Genomic DNA, 18,885 nt, shown 5'->3' with positions numbered 1-18,885 from the left:
AAATTGAAGAAATGTATGATGAGATGAAAGAAATTATTCAGGTAATGATGGGAGACGAAAATTTAATAGTCATGGGTGACTGGAATTCGAGCGTAGGAAAAGGGAGAGAAGGAAACATAGTAGGTGAATATGGGTTGGGGGTAAGAAATGAAAGAGGAAGCCGTCTGGTAGAATTTTGCGCGGAGCATAACTTAATCATAGCTAACACTTGGTTCAAGAATCATAAAAGAAGGTTGTATACATGGAAGAATCCTGGAGATACTAAAAGGTATCAGATAGATTATATAATGGTAAGACAGAGATTTAGGAACCAGGTTTTAAATTGTAAGACATTTCCAGGGGCAGATGTGGACTCTGACCACAATCTATTGGTTATGAACTGTAGATTAAAACTGAAGAAACTGCAAAAAGGTGGGAATTTAAGGAGATGGGACCTGGATAAGCTGACTAAACCAGAGGTTGTACAGAATTTCAGGGAGAGCATAAGGGAACAATTGACAGGAATGGGGCAAAGAAATACAGTAGAAGAAGAATGGGTAGCTCTGCGGGATGAAGTAGCGAAGGCAGCAGAGGATCAAGTAGGTAAAAAGACGAGGGCTAGTAGAAATCCTTGGGTAACAGAAGAAATATTGAATTTAATTGATGAAAGGAGAAAATATAAAAATGCAGTAAATGAAGCAGGCAAAAAGGAATACAAACGTCTAAAAAATGAGATCGACAGGAAGTGCAAAATGGCTAAGCAGGCATGGCTAGAGCACAAATGTAAGGATGTAGAAGCTTATCTCACTAGGGGTAAGATAGATACTGCCTACAGGAAAATTAAAGAGACCTTTGGAGAAAAGAGAGCCACTTGTATGAATATCAAGAGCTCAGATGGAAACCCAGTTCTAAGCAAAGAAGGGAAAGCAGAAAGGTGGAAGGAGTATATAGAGGGACTATACAAGGGCGATGTACTTGACGACAATATTATGGAAATGGAAGAGGATGTAGATGAAGATGAAATGGGAGATACGATACTGCGTGAAGAGTTTGACAGAGCACTGAAAGACCTGAGTCGAAACAAGGCCCCAGGAGTAGACAACATTCCATTAGAATTATTGACGGCCTTGGGAGAGCCAGTCCTGACAAAACTCTACCATCTGGTGAGCAAGATGTATGAGACAGGCAAAATACCGTCAGACTTCAAGAAGAATATAATAATTCCAATCCCAAAGAAAGCAGGTGTTGACAAATGTGAAAATTACAGAACTATCAGTTTAATAAGTCACAGCTGCAAAATACTAACGTGAATTCTTTACAGACGAATGGAAAAACTTGTAGAAGCCGACCTCGGGGATGATCAGCCGACCTCGGGGAAGATCAGTTTGGATTCCGTAGAAATGTTGGAACACGTGAGGCAATACTGACTCTACGACTTATCTTAGAAGAAAGATTGAGGAAAGGTAAACCTACGTTTCTAGCATTTGTAGACTTAGAGAAAGCTTTTGACAATGTTGACTGGAATACTCTCTTTCAAATTTTAAAGGTGGCAGGGGTAAAATACAGGGAGCGAAAGACTATTTACAATTTTTACAGAAACCAGATGGCAGTTATAAGAGTCGAGGGGCATGAAAAGGAAGCAGTGGTTGGAAAGGGAGTGAGACAGGGTTGTAGCCTCTCCCCGATGTTATTCAATCTGTATATTGAGCAAACAGTAAAGGAAACAAAAGAAAAATTTGGGGTAGGTATTAACATCCAAGGAGAAGAAATAAAAACTTTGAGGTTCGCCGATGACATTGTAATTCTGTCAGAGACAGCAAAGGACTTGGAAGAGCAGTTGAACGGAATGGACAGTGTCTTGAAACGAGGATATAAGATGAACATCAACAAAAGCAAAACGAAGATAATGGAATGTAGTCGAATTAAGTCGGGTGATGCTGAGGGAATTAGATTAGGAAATGAGACACTTAAAGTAGTAAAGGAGTTTTGCTATTTGGGGAGCAAAATAACTGATGATGGTCGAAGTAGAGTGGATATAAAATGTAGACTGGCAATGGCAAGGAAAGCGTTTCTGAAGAAGAGAAATTTGTTAACATCGAATATAGATTTAAGTGTCAGGAAGTCGTTTCTGAAAGTATTTGTATGGAGTGTAGCCGTGTATGGAAGTGAAACATGGACGATAAATAGTGTGGACAAGAAGAGAATAGAAGCATTCGAAATGTGGTGCTACAGAAGAATGTTGAAGATTAGGTGGGTAGATCACGTAACTAATGAGGAGGTATTGAATAGGATTGGGGAGAAGAGAAGTTTGTGGCACAACTTGACTAGAAGAAGGGATCGGTTGGTAGGACATGTTCTGAGGCATCAAGGGATCACAAATTTAGCATTTGAGAGCAGCGTGGAGGGTAAAAATCGTAGAGGGAGACCAAGAGATGGATACACTAAGCAGATTCAGAAGGATGTAGGTTGCAGTAGGTACTGGGAGATGAAGAAGCTTGCACAGGATAGAGTAGCATGGAGAGCTGCATCAAACCAGTCTCAGGACTGAAGACACAACAACAACAACAACAGACCAGATGACACTTCCGCATTGAATCATGGTCCAATCTAGATAATGCAGTGTGTTCAGTAATTGTAGCTGGCGTTGCCATCAATCGCTTTGGGAATATGTAGGGGTGATCTGCTGTAGAGTCCCATACCCAACAACATGCACTGAAATTTGTGTTCAGAAAAACTTGAGGTACCATCAACACTGAACTGTCTGGTCGTATTTGCCACATATCGCCACCTGTCTTGCTTTACAGACTGGGCATGCCTCCGACCTTCACGTTTTGTCATGACGTGTGGATGTGCTACACATTGTCGTCTACTTGTGGTTTTACCATCCTTCAACCATTTTACACAAATGTTCATGACTGTAGGACAAGAGCAGGAAATCAGGTTTGTCATTTTTGAGATGGTAGTACCAAGGCTCTGGGGCATGACGACCTGCCTTTGGGGAGTAGATTTTCTTGGAAAATATCGTTGCTACAGCGATAGCTCAACCGTTCCTCCTCCATTTATATTCTTTCCTCGCCACGTTACGTACCTGCAACGCCACCAGATGACATGAGAGGTCAGTGGTCACAATAAGCAACGTATTCTGACTGTGTTATGAACTCTTCTAGCTGACTCCTCTGGTATTCCACAGGGCTCACAGTGACAGAGAAGGCGAGGAGCTGGCGCTCGAGTTATCTTGCGTTTTCTTGAGTGGAGTCAGGCGAGTGGAACCTTCTTAGCTATGCTTAGTGGTCGATGAGCTGACAACAAAAAAGGCAACAAGTTACAAAGGCCGAACCACACGACGTGACTAAACGTCGTCTGCATTTGTTGAGACTCAAGTATAATAACGCCATTCACTACTGAACAATAAAACGCAGCGAGATAGAGTGAATTGAATTTTATCATTTATTTAGCTCAATTTAGATAGAATACTGTTTATTAAGTCATAATAAAAACATCTTTAAGTTGTCAAACACAATATTATGAAAAAACATGGCAGAATTATTGTGCCTACAACAAAAGTACATGAAAACCAAATTTGATTTAAATAATAGACATTTAACTTAAACATTGCTAGATTTGAGCGTTACAATACACTCACATGAGAGAAGGGAATAGTCTCACTCCCCTGAATCATCTGGCATGCATCTCACTGCAGGCATAAATAAATTCCCAAGTAATCTATCTTTCTAATATCAAAGATTTCGATATTCTTGAAGAGTGAATATTGGTGACCTCACTTACATAAAAGATTGTCTTTTGAATAGGAGGCTGTGTTTTGTGCACATTTTTTCAACACTATTAGCCAGTAGAAAACTAACTGTTGCAGAGACTGCTCACATCATAAACCTGTAGCCTCTGACACATGTGTACTCCAGCCTTCGGCTGTTACTCAAGAGTTGGATTTTTTTATGTTCGCTAAATTTATACTTGTGAAAAGCCAAGGCACGAACTGACAAATAAATAAATAAGCAGCTAATAAAGTGTGACTTTTTTCTCTTGCCACTTTGCCCCACATGTTCTATGAAAGAGAAGTTGAGACCTTTCTGCCACATGTTAAACAACGCTTGTAGTTGTACGATGTATTAGACATTAGGTTTGAAGTACAATAAGACATCGCTGTTCACTGAATTAACATTTAAATGTTACTCGAAATTTTTGTATCACATCAGTCACAAAATTTAATTCAGAATTATTTTTCAATGACAAAGACAATGCTAGGGCCACATACAGACAGTGAATGTGTAATGTTGTTAAATGTATGTATGCCACATTGTAAAAATTTCGAAAATACTGCTTTCTTTGCAACTATTGGAAATGACAGCAGTCAGCTGTGGCGTTGGTTGCCGTCCAAGAATGATGATAATAATGTCATGGGGCTCCCAGTCGGGTACGAGTCTTTCGGTAGGATATCAATGGCTCACGTGATGGTTTGGCTACACATTTGTTTCAGTTGACAGGAGTGTCTGCTGGAGCTCAGTGGTGTCCACTATCGGAGCGCGACGGAAGCCTGACTTTGTGTTTCTGGTACAGATGGGTATGTAGTATCAAAGATGAGTAACATATCGCATAGCTTTTAAGATGCTCTTCCAGACTGCTCTGCATAGCCTTAAAGGTGTAACTGTGCTCCTGTTCCTGTACACCATAGCAGTAATGGACGAGCACTCTTTTCGATTTTGTCACCTGTCCGTTGTTGATCACTTTGCAGTACCTACACTGCTTACTGACTTAAAACAAATAAAATAAAAAAATGTGATGAAGCAAAAATTGACACTCGAAAAGAAGAAATGTTTGCAAGGGTGGCTCGTAATGTAATATTGTAGAGTCCAGCATATTTTCCAGTCTGTTGTCCCTGTAACTGTAGAGGAAGTTTTGCACACTGTGTGGCTGTGGCTGACAGTGTGTGTGGCGGCATGGCAGGGGGGTGGCTCAGGAGTAGCACTGGGGCTCCAGAGTAGCACAGGAGCTCAGGAATAGCGCAGGGGCTCAGGTGTAGCAGAGGGACAGGAGTAGCATGGGAGCTCAGCAGTAGCGCAGGAGCTCAAGAGTAGTGCAGGGGCTCAGGTATAGCGGAGGGACTCAGGAGTAGCACTGGGGCTCAAGAGTAGCACAGGAGCTCAGGAGTAGCGGAGGGGCACGGCGTAGTGCGGGCCGGGCGCCTGGCTGTTGACGTAGAAGCGCCGCCCCGGGCCGCCGCCGTTGCCGCCGGCGCCGCTGCCGAAGGGCAGCCGCCGGCCGTCGTCCTTGACGGTGAGGCGCGCGCCGATCTGCATGGACCAGGGCGCCGGCTGGCGCGGGTTGTAGCCGCGGTACGGCTCCGCCTCGTCGGGCAGCAGCGGCGCCGGCACCGCCACCTGCCCCTGCGGCACCACGCGCAGCCTCATAGCACAGTACCTAAAGCTTACAACAGCGTTAAATGTATGGCGTTAGCACAAGAAAACTCACTCACTACGACCAGAGCCGTACTAAAGTCAGCCTGCATCCCTGGCAGGACTTCCAAAGATGTGCCCAGAAGAAAACTACACTACTGGCCATTAAAATTGCTGCACCACGAAGATGACGTGCTACAGACGCGAAATTTAACCGACAGAAAGAAGCTGCAGTGATATGCAAATGATTAGCTTTTCACAACATTCACACAAGGTTGGCGTCGGTGGCGACACCTACAACGTGCCAACATGAGGAAAGTTTCCAACCGATTTCTCATGCACAAACAGCAGTTGACCGGCGTTGCCTGGTGAAACGTTGTTGTGATGCCTCGTGTAAGGAGGAGAAATGCGTACCATCACGTTTCCGACTTTGATAAAGGTCGGATTGTAGCCTATCGCGATTGCGGTTTATCGTATCGCGACATTGCTGCTCGCATTGGTCGACATCCAATGACTGTTAGCAGAATACGGAATCGGTGGGTTCAGGAGGGTAATACGGAACGCCGTGCTGGATCCCAACGGCCTTGTATCACTAGCAGTCGAGATGACAGGTATCTTATCTGCATGGCTGTAACGGATCGTGCAGCCACGTCTCGATCCCTGAGTCAACAGATGGGGACGTTTGAAAGACAACAACCATCTGCACGAACAGTTCGACGACGTTTGCTGCAGCATGGACTATCAGCTCGGAGACCACGGCTACGGTTACCCTTGACGCTGCATCACAGACAGGAGCGCCTGCGATGGTTTACTCAACGGCGAACCTGGGTGCACGAATGGCAAAACGTTATTTTTTCGGATGAATCCAGGTTCTGTTTACAGCATCATGATGGTCGCATCCGTGTTTGGCGACATCGCGGTGAACGCACATTGGAAGCGTGTATTCGTCATCGCCATACTGGCGTATCACCCTGCATGATGGTATGGGGTGCCATTGGTTACACGTCTTGGTCACCTCTTGTTCGTATTGACGGTACTTTGAACGGTGAACGTTACATTTCAGATGTGTTACGACCCGTGGCTCTAACCTTCATTCGATCCCTGAGAAACCCTTCATTTCAGCAGGATAATGCATGACGCATGTGGCAGGTCCTGTACGGGCCTTCCTGGATACAGAAAATGTTCGATTGTTGCTCTGGCCAGCACATTCTTCAGATCTCTCACCAATTGAAAACGTCTGGTCAATGGCGGCCGAGCAACTGGTTTCTCACAATACGCCAGTCACTACTCTTGATGAACCGTGGTATCGTGTTGAAGCTGCATGGGCAGCTGTACCTGTACACGCCATCCAAGCTCTGTTTGACTCAATGCCCAGGTGTATCAAGGCCGTTATTATAGCCAGAGGTGGTTGTTCTGGGTACTGATTTCTATGGATATATGCACCCAAATTGCGTGAAAATGTAATCACATGTCAGTTCTAGTATAATATATTTGTCCATTTATCATCTGCATTTCTTCTTGGTGTAGCAATTTTAATGGCCAGTAGTGTATATACCTGCCAATTGGTGTACAATAGGGCGATTCACCCTTTCGGTGGTTGACTTGCCTGACTGGATCCTTGGCGATAGGTATGTAGTATGTGTATGAAGTTACACTGACAAACGACCATGTCTTGTAAGGAAGTGTATGTTCAAGACACTACCCATTCTGTCGAGCTCTTCTTTTCAGTCCATTGCTGCCTTTTAGAGAAACTCAGTGTCAGCAAACGTCAAAGGTCTCACTACTTCTTCCTAAATGTTAATACCCCTTCCAAATTTCTTCTTGGCTTTCTCTACTTGCTGCGCAGTGTTCCAATTTACTAATGTCTGGAATAGGCTGCATCTTTGTCTCACTCCCCCTTGAACTATTCCTCCCATTTCATGTCCTTCAACTCTCGTTAGAACTGGAGCCTGGTATTTGTACAAGTATGAGTTTACTTGTAGCTCTGTGTGTTTCAAATCTGTTATCTTCATAATTTAGAAGAATTTATTCCAGTCAACGCCAGTGAAAAAATTTCTCTAAGTCTATAAACTCTATAAAGGTAGGTTTGCTTCCTTAAATCTATATTTTGAGATACGTTGAAGGGCCTGTATGGCATCATGTGTGCCTACATTTCAGTGGAACCCAAACTGATCTTCCCCGAAGTTGGCTTTTACCAGGTTTTTCATTCTTCTCTTAATAACTGATGTCACTGTTCTGCAAGTATGAGTTATCAGCAGAAAAATGCACCTATCGGATCACAAAAAAAAAAAAATAATGTGAATTTGTTCCTGTTTATTTAAAAAAGACTTTGACTGAAAATTGGGGTAGCAGCTGCCTCATTCTACCTTCCTGAGCATCTTTAAAAATTTTCCGAAAAATTTTGTCATGCGAACATATTCCCGCTTTTTTTAACATGCAGCTTAGCTCAGACTAACAGTAACTCATTCACACCCATTAACTGATCACTGTAAGTCACTCATACCCATCCACTCCCAGTTGCTCTTTCTCACTCATTCTCATTATCTCTTTGTGTTTTCTGTCATTGTCTCCTATGTCACAGCCACAGTCCTATTCGTTCTGTCCTACTACTACAGTCTCCTCTCACTATCATTGTCTCTCTCTTCCTCCTAGTATCTCATTCCTTACTTCCTACTGTTACTGTCTCTTCTCACTGTCACTCACACTCACACTCTCTCTCTCTTTTCCTCATTGTCATTATCATATACTTAGTCTCTCATTATCACTGGCTCTCAACCAATTCCACTTCCTCTTTCTCTTTATTCCTCTAACCGTGGTATTGCCTCCTTCACTCTTATCCAAGCACCACAGTGTTCCTCTATTTTTCTCATACTGCCATTGTCTCTTTCGCTCTTTCTGTAACACAACCAGTCTACAATGTTGGAGCATTTATTACTTTTCCGTTACTTTCCCACTGCCACTGTCTTCTTCTCAGCATAAACATGTTCGCATGCCAACATTTTTGGGAACATTTTTATACGCACTCAGAAGGTAGGATGAGGTAGCTACTACACCACTTTTCAGTCTGAGAATTTTAAATAAACAGGAACATACTCGCCTCTTTTGTGATCTGATAGGAGCATTTTTCCGCTAGCTCCCTTCTTTCTCCTGTTGCAGCAGGGGATTGTAACTCATATGAAAAGAAATATACTGGTCAGTAACATTTAGACAGTTTACTAATGTGACAATGAAATAACGCAAAACTAAGTTTATATCTCAGATCGGATTTCATGTGCAAAAGAATTTAGCATGTGCTTCAGTTTGCATAATGGGGTTCCCAGATGATGGCGGATACATTTTCCAGCATATTTCTCCATGCTATCTCACTTTATGAACTATATTTTCGCCTCACACCGTATTTTACGTTCGTATCTTTCGTGTATATGCAGCGAAACTTTGAATCTCTGTATCCCAGAAATGGATAAATATATGAAGAAAATCTTCAAGATTGTTCGAGGTCAGGATCTTAGGAGTACATCGTAAAAGTTTCAGCCATTTTCTGTGCACAGCCATCTTGGAAACCTTGGTTGGCGTTTGATCCGCTGGTGACGGCGAAAACATAGTAAAAATGTGGGGTTTTCTGAGGATACTTCACCCCAGGAACTAATGGTGCCTCCATGGCTCCCATCAAGCTCCACGCAGATAAATACAAAAAGAACGAACCGATTTTCTGCAGGAGGGAGTGTGTCTTATTCATACTTTGACCCTGTTGTGTAGGATAGTGACATTAAGACGATCCTTCTGTTGGATATACAAATGGTCCCTAGCGCAAGGAATTCCCAAGAAAACTTTATCCTACCTTTTTATCATCAATAGAACCTGAGGTTTAAGCACTGGAAAATTCAGTTTTTATGGACAGCGTTTTGGTACTTATTAGGTACGCATGCATACCGATTGTACTGTTGATTCAATAGTATTCACGTTCGCCTTGAAGACTGAAGGTATTTCACGAGTCTTATGAATCCTAGAAACCAGGTGGAATAATTTTTTCATGGCTTGCTCTCATGAGAATCTGAATAATTTTGAGGAGTTGTCTTCTCAGGGGACTTGTGTCGACTTAGGTCTTTTAGTGTGTGCCAAGTTATTCTCGCAATATCATATTGTCTCCTACATCATCTTCACTTACTTCCTTTTCTCGTTGTATAGTATTATTGCCTGCCTCCATAGCTGAGTGGTCAGCACAGGTGGCTTCCATACAGAGGATCTGGGTTTGATTCTCAGGACTGCTGGGTATATCTCGGTGATCAGAAGACCAGAACGGCATCCACTCAGCCTCGTGAAAGCCAGTCGAGGAGCTTCTTGAAGGAGAAGTAGTTGCGGTCAGATAGGAAGCTGACAGCAGCAGAGAGAGACAGATGTGTTGACCCCAGGCCCTTCCGTACTGCATCCAAGTGACATGGTGGAGCCAGCCACTGTGGCTGAGCGGGTCTAGGCACGTCAGTCCGGAACGGCGCCACTGCTACAGTCACAGGTATGAATCCTGCCTTGGGCATGGATGTGTGTGATGTCCTTAGGTTAGTTAGGTTTAAGTGGTTCTAGGTCTAGGGGACTGATGACCTCAGATGTTAAGTCTCATAGTGCTCAGAGCCATTTGAACCTTTTTTTTTTTGGCATGGTGGAGCTAATACATAGCTCCACCTTTCATCTTTCCCTTCTTTTTTTAGAACTGGCTTGCCATCTAATCTCTTGATATTCAGAGACCTGTTTCTCGTTTCTCCAAAGATTTCTTTAATTTCCCTATCGGCCTTATTTATTTTCCCCTTGTAAAGAGTCACATTGTTTGCGTAGACGTCCCTGTTATGTCATTTTACACCTCCTGTCAGTTTCATTTTTTAGATGTCTGCATTTCCTTTTGCCTGCTTCATTCACTGCGGTTTTGTATTTTGTCCTTTTGTCAGTTAGATTCAGAGACTTGTGCTTTGTTGAAGGATTTCTACTCATCTTTCCCAAGGAACGAGAATGTGCACAGAATTCACATAACGTAAAATACGAGACAGCTTAAATGCAGTGAGATCCCTACCTGTGGACCACGGTAGGGGGCGCCGGGGCGTCTGTGGTCCGGTACGGGTGACAGAGGCAGCGTCCGCCGACCCTCTGTCTCTGGCCTCCCAGAGTAGGCCAACTCCGGCCTCCTGCCGGAGTAGTCTAGCTCTGGCCTCCTGGCGGAGTAGTCTAGCTCCGGCCTCCTGGCAGAGTAGTCCAGGTCGGGCCGCCTGGCGGAGTAGTCCAGGTCGGGCCTCCTGGCGGAGTAGTCCACGTCTGGCCTGCTCGAGTAGGAGTAGTAGTCCGGCCCCGGCCTCTGCTGGTAGTAGGAGGGCGGCGGGGGCGCTGGCAGGCGGCCGTAGCGCGCCTCTGGCGGAGACGGCGGGAACTCGCGCCGGCGGTCGGCCTCGGGCTGCGCGTCCGCGTCCACGATGGAGTAGCTGAGCGGCCGCTCCCAGCGCTGCCCGCGGCCGTCGCCGTAACCGCGGCCGCCCGCCTCCTGCCGGCCGAGGCGCGGGTACGGCGTCGCCGGCACCTGCACATACGCACGCCACCGCATTTATCCACAGCCGTCAGCAGAAGACTGTACAACAGACTGCACCCATGCGTGTGCTGAAGGTGCTGTCCTGTACGGGAAGGTCTCGTGCTGTCCTGTACGGGAAGGTCTCGAAGCTGAGTGAATGTAGGAGGATACAAGATGACTTCGACAAGAGTTCTCGTTGATGTGACGCATGGCACCTAGCTCCAAATGTAGAAAAATGAGCGTTAAAACAGATGAGTAGCAAAAAGAAACCCATAATTTCCCATACAACATTAGCAGTCAGAATGAGATTCTCACTCTGCAGCGGAGTGTGCGCTGATATGAAACTTCCTGGCAGATCAAAACTGTGTGTCGGACCGAGACTGGGACCTTTGCCTTTCGCGGGCAAGTGCTCTACCATCTGAGCGCCCCAAGCAGTGCTAGTTCTGCAAGGTTCGCAGGAGAGCTTCTGTAAAGTTTGGAAGGTAGGAGACGAGGTACTGGCAGGAGTTAAGCTGTGAGAACAGGGCGTGAGTCGTGCTTGGGTAGCTCAGATGTTAGAGCACTTGCCTGCGAAAGACAAAGCTCCTAAGTTTGAGCCTCGGTCCGGCACACAGTTTTGATCTGCCAGGAAGTTTCATATCAGCGCACACTCTGCTGCATAGTGAAAATCTCATTCTGGAAACATCCCCCAGGCTGTGGCTAAGCCATGTCTCTGCAATATCCTCTCTTTCAGGAGTGCTAGTTCTGAAAGGTTCGCAGGAGAGCTTCTGCAAAATTTGGAAGGTAGGAGACGAGGTACTGGCAGAAGTAAAGCTGTGAGGACGGGGTGTGAGTCGTGCTTGGGTAGCTCAGATGGTAGAGCACTTGCCCAGGGAGATTTCTTTTATGTCATGAAGGTAAATTATCTTTCGCACTGTTAATAATATATCATCCGCAGCCCACGGCCACCTGTAAAACACATCATAAAATCTGCTGCTCTGCCCTGCAATCCCGAAAGCTGAAAGAAATAATTTTAGTTCACTATTACCTGTCCGCTTTTTTGCAGTAAGATCGGTTTCATTTAATGCAGTTTGAATGCGCCGCGGCAGCGGCTCGTTCGTCCGTAGCACAGCTGTGCACCACGAATAATATTTAAATAGCTGAAAATGTCTTAAAAGGATGGGATAAAATACCAAGCAAGGTTATTACAAATCGTAATGCAAGTTTTCACTAAGTAACCCTATTCAAAACATTTATACAGATTAAATTCTTACACTTGTAGTCATTTGAGGAATTTAGATCCAAGTTGTTTTTATTTATTTATTTATTTATTTATTTTACGAGGATCTACAATACTGATTAGCTGAAAGCCACAGTACTGGAAGGGATACAAGCCATTTCTCAAAAAATGATGTAGAATGCAACGAGCAACTTCCTCCAACGTCTTCGGTAATGACTCGCCATGATGGAAGCCGTCTGTGTGATGTTCCTTTTCAGAAATAGACTTGTGTTTGGCTTTCCAATAATGGCAATGTATGTAGAAGAGTTATCTACAAGTGAACTTGGCTTAAATATATGCTAAATCAAAATGTACTACTTCTTGTGGGCCATCTTGTAAATACGTTGGTTCATCCTAAAGGCCTGTCTACAGAATTTATTACCACTACACCAGGCCAGTTCTCCAGCTGTAGGTACTTACTGCTATCTGTGCGAGGCCGCTAATGGGCTACTATTTAATGGAACAGGGTTATCACTAGTGGTATAGCTAGCAGAGAAGGAGCAAGAGTGCATTGTTGCCAAGTTTCTCCCACCTTTTACATACGCCAATAGCCCTAGGTATAAAGTGACAGGAAATTCCAAAAAATGTGGGAGATTTAAACTGGCCAATAGGTCACACATATACACCACTGTGCACCGTGTTATATAAAATTATTTTGAACTGAATTCAATTAAAATATCAGGAACTGTCTTGCGTAGAGTTTAAAAATGTTGCTAACCCAGCTGACCAAAATTTGAACAATTGTCGAAATTTTTGAAAACATAGTCAGCGATCTTAAAATTTTTTAAAGTTAAAATTTAAAACAGTCTTGATCGTAGTCTTGTTAAAATATTTTTTTATTGGAGTGAGTGACCGGTTTCGACTCTATGAGAGAGTCATCTTCTGACTCCAGAACGGTGGATGGACACTGCTAGGTGAGTTCCGTCGACACTCATCTAGCAGTGTCCATCCACCGCTCTGAAGTCAGAAGATGACTCTTTCATAGAGTCGAAACCGGTCACTCACTCCAATAAAAAAAATATTTTAATAAGATTGCGATCAGGACTCTTTTAAATTTTAATTTTAAACAATTGCCCCACTGAGTTTGAAGTTAAAACAATCCCCCCCCCCCCCCCCCCCGACATCATAGTTGAAACAATCATCACCGCTCCCCCTTATGCGCACCCCGGAACTCCCCTTAACTCAAGTGAAGGTGGCTCATCCGCGCCATTGCTGCCACTGGAGACCCACCACACGGAGTTACCGCCAACTGCTGCCTTGTAGCACTGGAGAAAATCGCACGACAATTCAATAGCAAATTGTTTAATATTTGTTCCGATTTCGCAACTAGTATGTTGTTAGCGATGGCGCAACAGTCACAGGCCATGTGACTCGAGTTAAAGTGAAGGGGAAATTTGCAAATGCAAGCAACGCACGTACACTTTACCCATATCGAAAAATCGTGGGAAATTCAAAATAACCAGTAGCTCACAAAGACATTCCGTAGGAAAAGTAAGATATTTACAGAGGGGCATTTGTCTTGTTGGGGGAAGACTTGCGCGGTGGCTCAGAAGCCAGGAGGACCAAATGCAATGGCTCAGAAGCCAAAAAAAGGAAATACGGTGTTTATTTTAAATTAAAAACGGGAACATAATGTCTGGCGCCTATTAAACATAGATAAACAATAGTTCGGCCAATATAAATTCTTCATTATTATATGCAACAGTCATGTATCGAGCACATTTGAGGTTGAAACACGTTTATTCTTGTTTACAAGTCGAGTCCGAACGAACAAGTCAAGCGGTCCAGCCAAGCTCCTGTTACTTGCGCAGTGTAGCCGTGTGCCGGCCAGAGTCTGGTGGAGCTGCCAGCCGACCTTTGAGAAATATACATTTTTTTGAGATACGCTGTAGTTCTGGAGTTCTCTATAGAAAATTTGAATAGTTCTTAAGAATTTCGCATAAAAAACAATACACGGTCTGGCTCCATTAGGTCTCACGCTGGGTATATCGTCTGTCTATCCTGTAGTTCTTCAACTCTTCGTTTTGCAACAAGTTTCGGAACTTTGTCCTTCCTCTTATCCTTTCCCAGCAAACATACTCTCAAAATTATCCTTACGAGAATAGCGCAAGCAGCACAATCATCCACAACATTTCGACAAGTACTCTCACTTGTTCCTTCCACTGCAGTGCTCATTACAGACTGAATTCCCTTCGAAATGCTTGGTTTTCTAGAATTCCGGCTTAGCCGAAACATCTTTCTGGTCCCTGGTGACACTAACCATGCGAGTTACGCCTCAATGTATCCGTATATCGTTTAACTAGTTTCTCTCGTACGTTAGAAGCACCTTACGACGGCTCTACACTGGCATCAGCTTTCTGTCGTCGAAGGTTAACTTTTGCGTGATGTTCAGTCAGAACGTTTCCCTTGGGGCTCGCATTGCATCCTTCACCCACTTTATACATCAGATTGTGGCTGCGTTGTGAACAGCTCGCTGCGCACGTCAGCTGCTTGCCCTGGGAGGTTGTGACACACTACTTGTGCTCGCGCTACATTCTGAATCTCTGGCAGCCACTCTTCAACAGATTTAGCCCTGTCAACTTGGCCATCCACACCACAAACTCGCCTCCTCTTCCTTTTCCTCCGTTCACCTTGATTCTGAGGAAATATATGTGCCTGTGCCTCTGTGTCACGACATCTGCAACACAACTATCAACAATTTCTTGTGCATTCCCTGTAGTATCTCAAATACCATCAGCTGCAGTTCCAATTTGCACTGTGCAAAATCCACCGGCACATCCACATCTCTTTGCATCTGGCCCAGACTCTCCGACCTCAACACAACACACATTATCACCAAAAGGGGCAGACACTACTGCTCTTAAATCAGCCATGTTGCTATCCACAGACTTGTTCACTTCTGTACAGCCCATACTCATTCCTTCTGTCGCTACAGTTATCTCATACTCTCCAGTTCCACATGACATTGCACCTGATACTTCCATGTTACTTTTCATAACATCCACTTCGTTACTATTTTCAGGAATTTGTACATTTGACCACTTCCAATCATTGTCTTACTTCTCCTACTTAAAATATTGTCCACTCCATTGCTAAGTTCCGCCCTACACCTCACAAGATTTACAGGCTTAACTACACCAATGGTACTTATTGGCAGATTAAAATTGTGTGCCGGACCGAGACACGAACTCGGGACCTTTGCCTTTCACGGGCTCTGGTAGAGCACTTGCCCGCGAAAGGCAAAGGTCCCGAGTTCGAGTCTCGGCCCGGCACACAGTTTTAATCTGCCAGGAAGTTTCATATCAGCGCACACTCCGCTGCAAAGTGAAAATTTCATTCTACACCAATGGTAATTGGACGACCTACAATAACAGGAAAACTAGACACAAGCCTGTTCCTTTGCTAGCCCCAATCGCTTCCATTCTCCTGTAGCCTATCTACTTTGGCACCTAAAATTTTTAACACATCGCTCGTGTTAGAAGCTTGTGGTATTAAAACTTTCGCTCCCTGTTGTACTGACTACGACATGATTACCTTTTATCAATTATCCACATGCAAACGAAAAAGATGCTGAAACATACCACTTTCCGAACACTTCGCACTACTTCACAAGCTCACGTACCGACCCATATTACTTGGTCTGCCCAAAATGAAATAAAATTACGAGAACACTTAACCATAACACTATCATATTACTCCTTACTGTCAGTTAGCCGCTGTTGGCTGAGTTGCTGCTCATAGCTACCACTTCACATCGAACCAAGGACTAAATATAGCCTCACCTCCCGAATCGTTACTCATGGTTAACAGCTTCTATACTACTAGACAACAAGCCACACCTTTTCCTCGTGACTCCCGAATTGCTCATATCAACCAGGTGAAAAGCAACACTTATACACTGAAGTACCAAAGAAACTGATATAGGCATGCGTATTCAAATACAGAAGAATGTAAACAGGCAGAATACGACGCTGCGGTCGGCAAAGCGTATATAACACAAGTATCTGGCACAGTTGTTAGATCGGTTACTGGTGCTGCGATAGCACGTTATCAAGACTTAAGTGAACATGATGTTATAATCGGGGCACGAGCGATGGGACACAGCGTCTCCGAGGTAGCGATGAAGTGGGGACTTTCCCTTACGACCATTTCGCGAGTGTACTGTGAATATCAGGAATCGGGTGAAACATCATCAGCGGACTTGGGCAATTCCAGCAGGACAATGCGACACCCCACACGTCCAGAGTTGCTACAGAGTGGCTCCAGGAACACTCTTCTGAGTTTAAACACTTCCGCTGGCCATCAAACTCGCCAAACATGAACATTATTGAACATATCTGAGATGCCTTACAGAAGAGATCGCCACCTCCTGGTACTCTTACAGATTTATGTGCAGCCGTGCAGGATTCATGGTGTCAGTTCTCTTCAGCATTTCTTCAGACATTAATCGAGTCCACGCCATGTCGTGTTAAAGCACCTCTGCGTGTACGCGCGGGCCCTACACGATATTAGGCAGGTGTACCAGTATCTTTGGCTCTTCAGTGAATTTACGCCTTCTCAAATTACTGTCTACGTTCACCTGTTACGTGCTGAACTTAACCCACGGCAAAACCCAGTGAATTTCTATGACATTCGCAGTCAAAAGAAAAACAAAACAGAAAGACTGCACTCACCCCACCATGTGCCGACAAAACTACACCCCTGCACCACCGAGTCATCTTCTTCACACAGGTGGCAATTGTGGACTTTCGAGTCCCTGCACTGTCATCGAACAGAGTAGTGATGGATTCTATGATCCCTCTTCTGACACAAACTATAGCGCCCCCTGGTGTAGGTTGGGGCAGCAATGACCCAGAATGTTGTGACAGTGTCGTGGAGGCGAAGTGGGGACCCCAGGAAACTCAAGAGAAAGGCAGCTGCAAACATGACAAGTTCTTTCATCGGCGCACCTGCTCTGCTTGATACCATGGTTCATTGGTGGCCAGCCTCTAACTTTTGCTGGGCTTGATGCCTGCACGCCCCGCTACGCTGACGATGGACTCTGCACCACGCCGGAACCTCATTGTATAAGCCAGCCATGTGGTCTCCAATGACAGGCGTATTCGACCTTGTTATATCTGCACCGTCCCAGGTGACATCTATACTACTGGCCATGAAAATTGCTGCACCAAGAAGAAATGCAGATGTTAAGCGGGTATTCATTGGACAAATATATTATACTAGAACTGACATGTGATTACATTTTCACGTAATTTGGGTGCATAGATCCTGAGAAATCAGTACCCAGAACAACCACCTCTGGCCGTAATAACGGGCTTGATACGCCTGGGCATTGAGTCAAACAGAGCTTGGATGGCGTGTACAGGTACAGCTGCCCATGCAGCTTCAACACGATCCACAGTTCATCAAGAGTAGTGACTGGCGTATTGTGATGAGCCAGTTGCTCGCCCACCATTGACCACACGTTTTCAGTTGGTGAGAGATCTGGAGAATGTGCTGGGCAGGGCAGCAGTCCAATATTTTCTGTGTCGTCGAACTGATCGTGCAGATGGTTGTTGTCTTGCAAACGTCCCCACTGTTGACTCAGGGATCAAGACGTGGCTGCATGATCCGTTACAGCCAGCGGATAAGATGCCTGTCATCTCGACTACTAGTGATACGAGGCCGTTGGGATCCAGCACGGCGTTCCGTATTAGCCTCTGAACCCACCGATTCCATATTCTGCTAACAGTCATTGGATCTCGACCAACACAAGCAGCAATGTCGCGATACGATAAACCACAATCGCGACAGGCTACAATCCGACCTTTATCAAAGTCGGAAACGTGATGATGCGCATTTCTTCTTCTTACACGAGGCATCACAACAACGTTTCACCAGGCAACGCCGGTCAACTGCTGTTTTTGTATCAGAAATCGGTTGGAAACTTCCCTCATGTGAACAAGTTGTAGGTGTCGCCACCGGCGCCAACCTTGTGTGAATGCTCTGAAAAGCTAATCATTTGCATATCACAGCATCTTCTTCCTGTCGGTTAAATTTCGCGTCTGTAGCACGTCACCTTCGTGGTGTAGCAATTTTAATGGCCAGTAGTGTAGCTGCGTCAAGGCGGTGGATGCCTTCGATACAGAGACACCTGCCCAACGGTGGTGGGTGGCGGCTGATGCGCATGGGGTGTAACACGCTGCACTCTGGGCAGGACTTGGCCGTGCTGCTGGAGATGACCTGTTGTGGCCAGCGGCGAAGTTGCACAAAGTCCGTGAAGGGACTTAATGCAGAGAGCCGTTGCCCTGCCATGGCCACGAAATGGGTCTACTATCAGGTCCATGTGGCTTCCCCGTCCGGCACAGCCTCGTCGTCTTGGTTAGGCTGCAAGACTCGAAAACTACCGGTACTTACAGTCACCAGTGGTACGCTTATTGCGCATATGCGCCACTGCCAGCTCTTTGCCCTAAAACACCACTGCCGCGCGTGATTAGCCGAGCGGTCTCAGGCGCTGCAGTCATGGACTGTGTGGCTGGTCCCGGCGGAGGTTCGAGTCCTCCCTCGGGCATGGGTGTATGCGTTTGTCCTTAGGATAATTTAGGTTAAGTAGTGTGTAAGCTTAGGGACTGATGACCTCAGCAGTTAAGTCCCATAAGATTTCACACACATTTCATTTGATTTAAAACACCACTGCCACTGGCAGTGTGGAA

General features: G+C 45.1%; 1 protein-coding gene across 1 annotated transcript; it reads right to left on the bottom strand.

Annotated features, from left to right (window-relative positions):
* Positions 1 to 3,439: 3,439 nt before the first annotated feature.
* On the bottom strand, positions 3,440 to 17,161 carry LOC126413169 (uncharacterized). The gene is made up of 3 exons (XM_050083064.1): positions 17,143 to 17,161; positions 10,450 to 10,892; positions 3,440 to 5,381 (listed from the first exon to the last, which is right to left on the bottom strand). Exons 1-3 carry the CDS (start codon positions 17,159 to 17,161, stop codon positions 5,139 to 5,141), a joined length of 705 nt encoding a protein of 234 aa, XP_049939021.1. The 3' UTR covers positions 3,440 to 5,138.
* Between the last annotated feature and the right edge of the window lie 1,724 nt (positions 17,162 to 18,885).

This window comes from Schistocerca serialis, chromosome 7, assembly GCF_023864345.2.
Source record: "Schistocerca serialis cubense isolate TAMUIC-IGC-003099 chromosome 7, iqSchSeri2.2, whole genome shotgun sequence".
NCBI lineage: Eukaryota > Metazoa > Arthropoda > Insecta > Orthoptera > Acrididae > Schistocerca > Schistocerca serialis.
Note: the sequence above shows the minus strand (reverse complement) of the source record. Positions and strands in the feature narration are given on the sequence as shown.

Excerpts from the sequence above, each read along its gene's own strand:
- LOC126413169 (XM_050083064.1), bottom strand. Across the intron at positions 5,382-10,449 it reads CCCCCTACCGTGGTCCACAG|GGGCAGGTGGCGGTGCCGGC; the intron begins GTAGGGATCTCA and ends GTGGTGCCGCAG.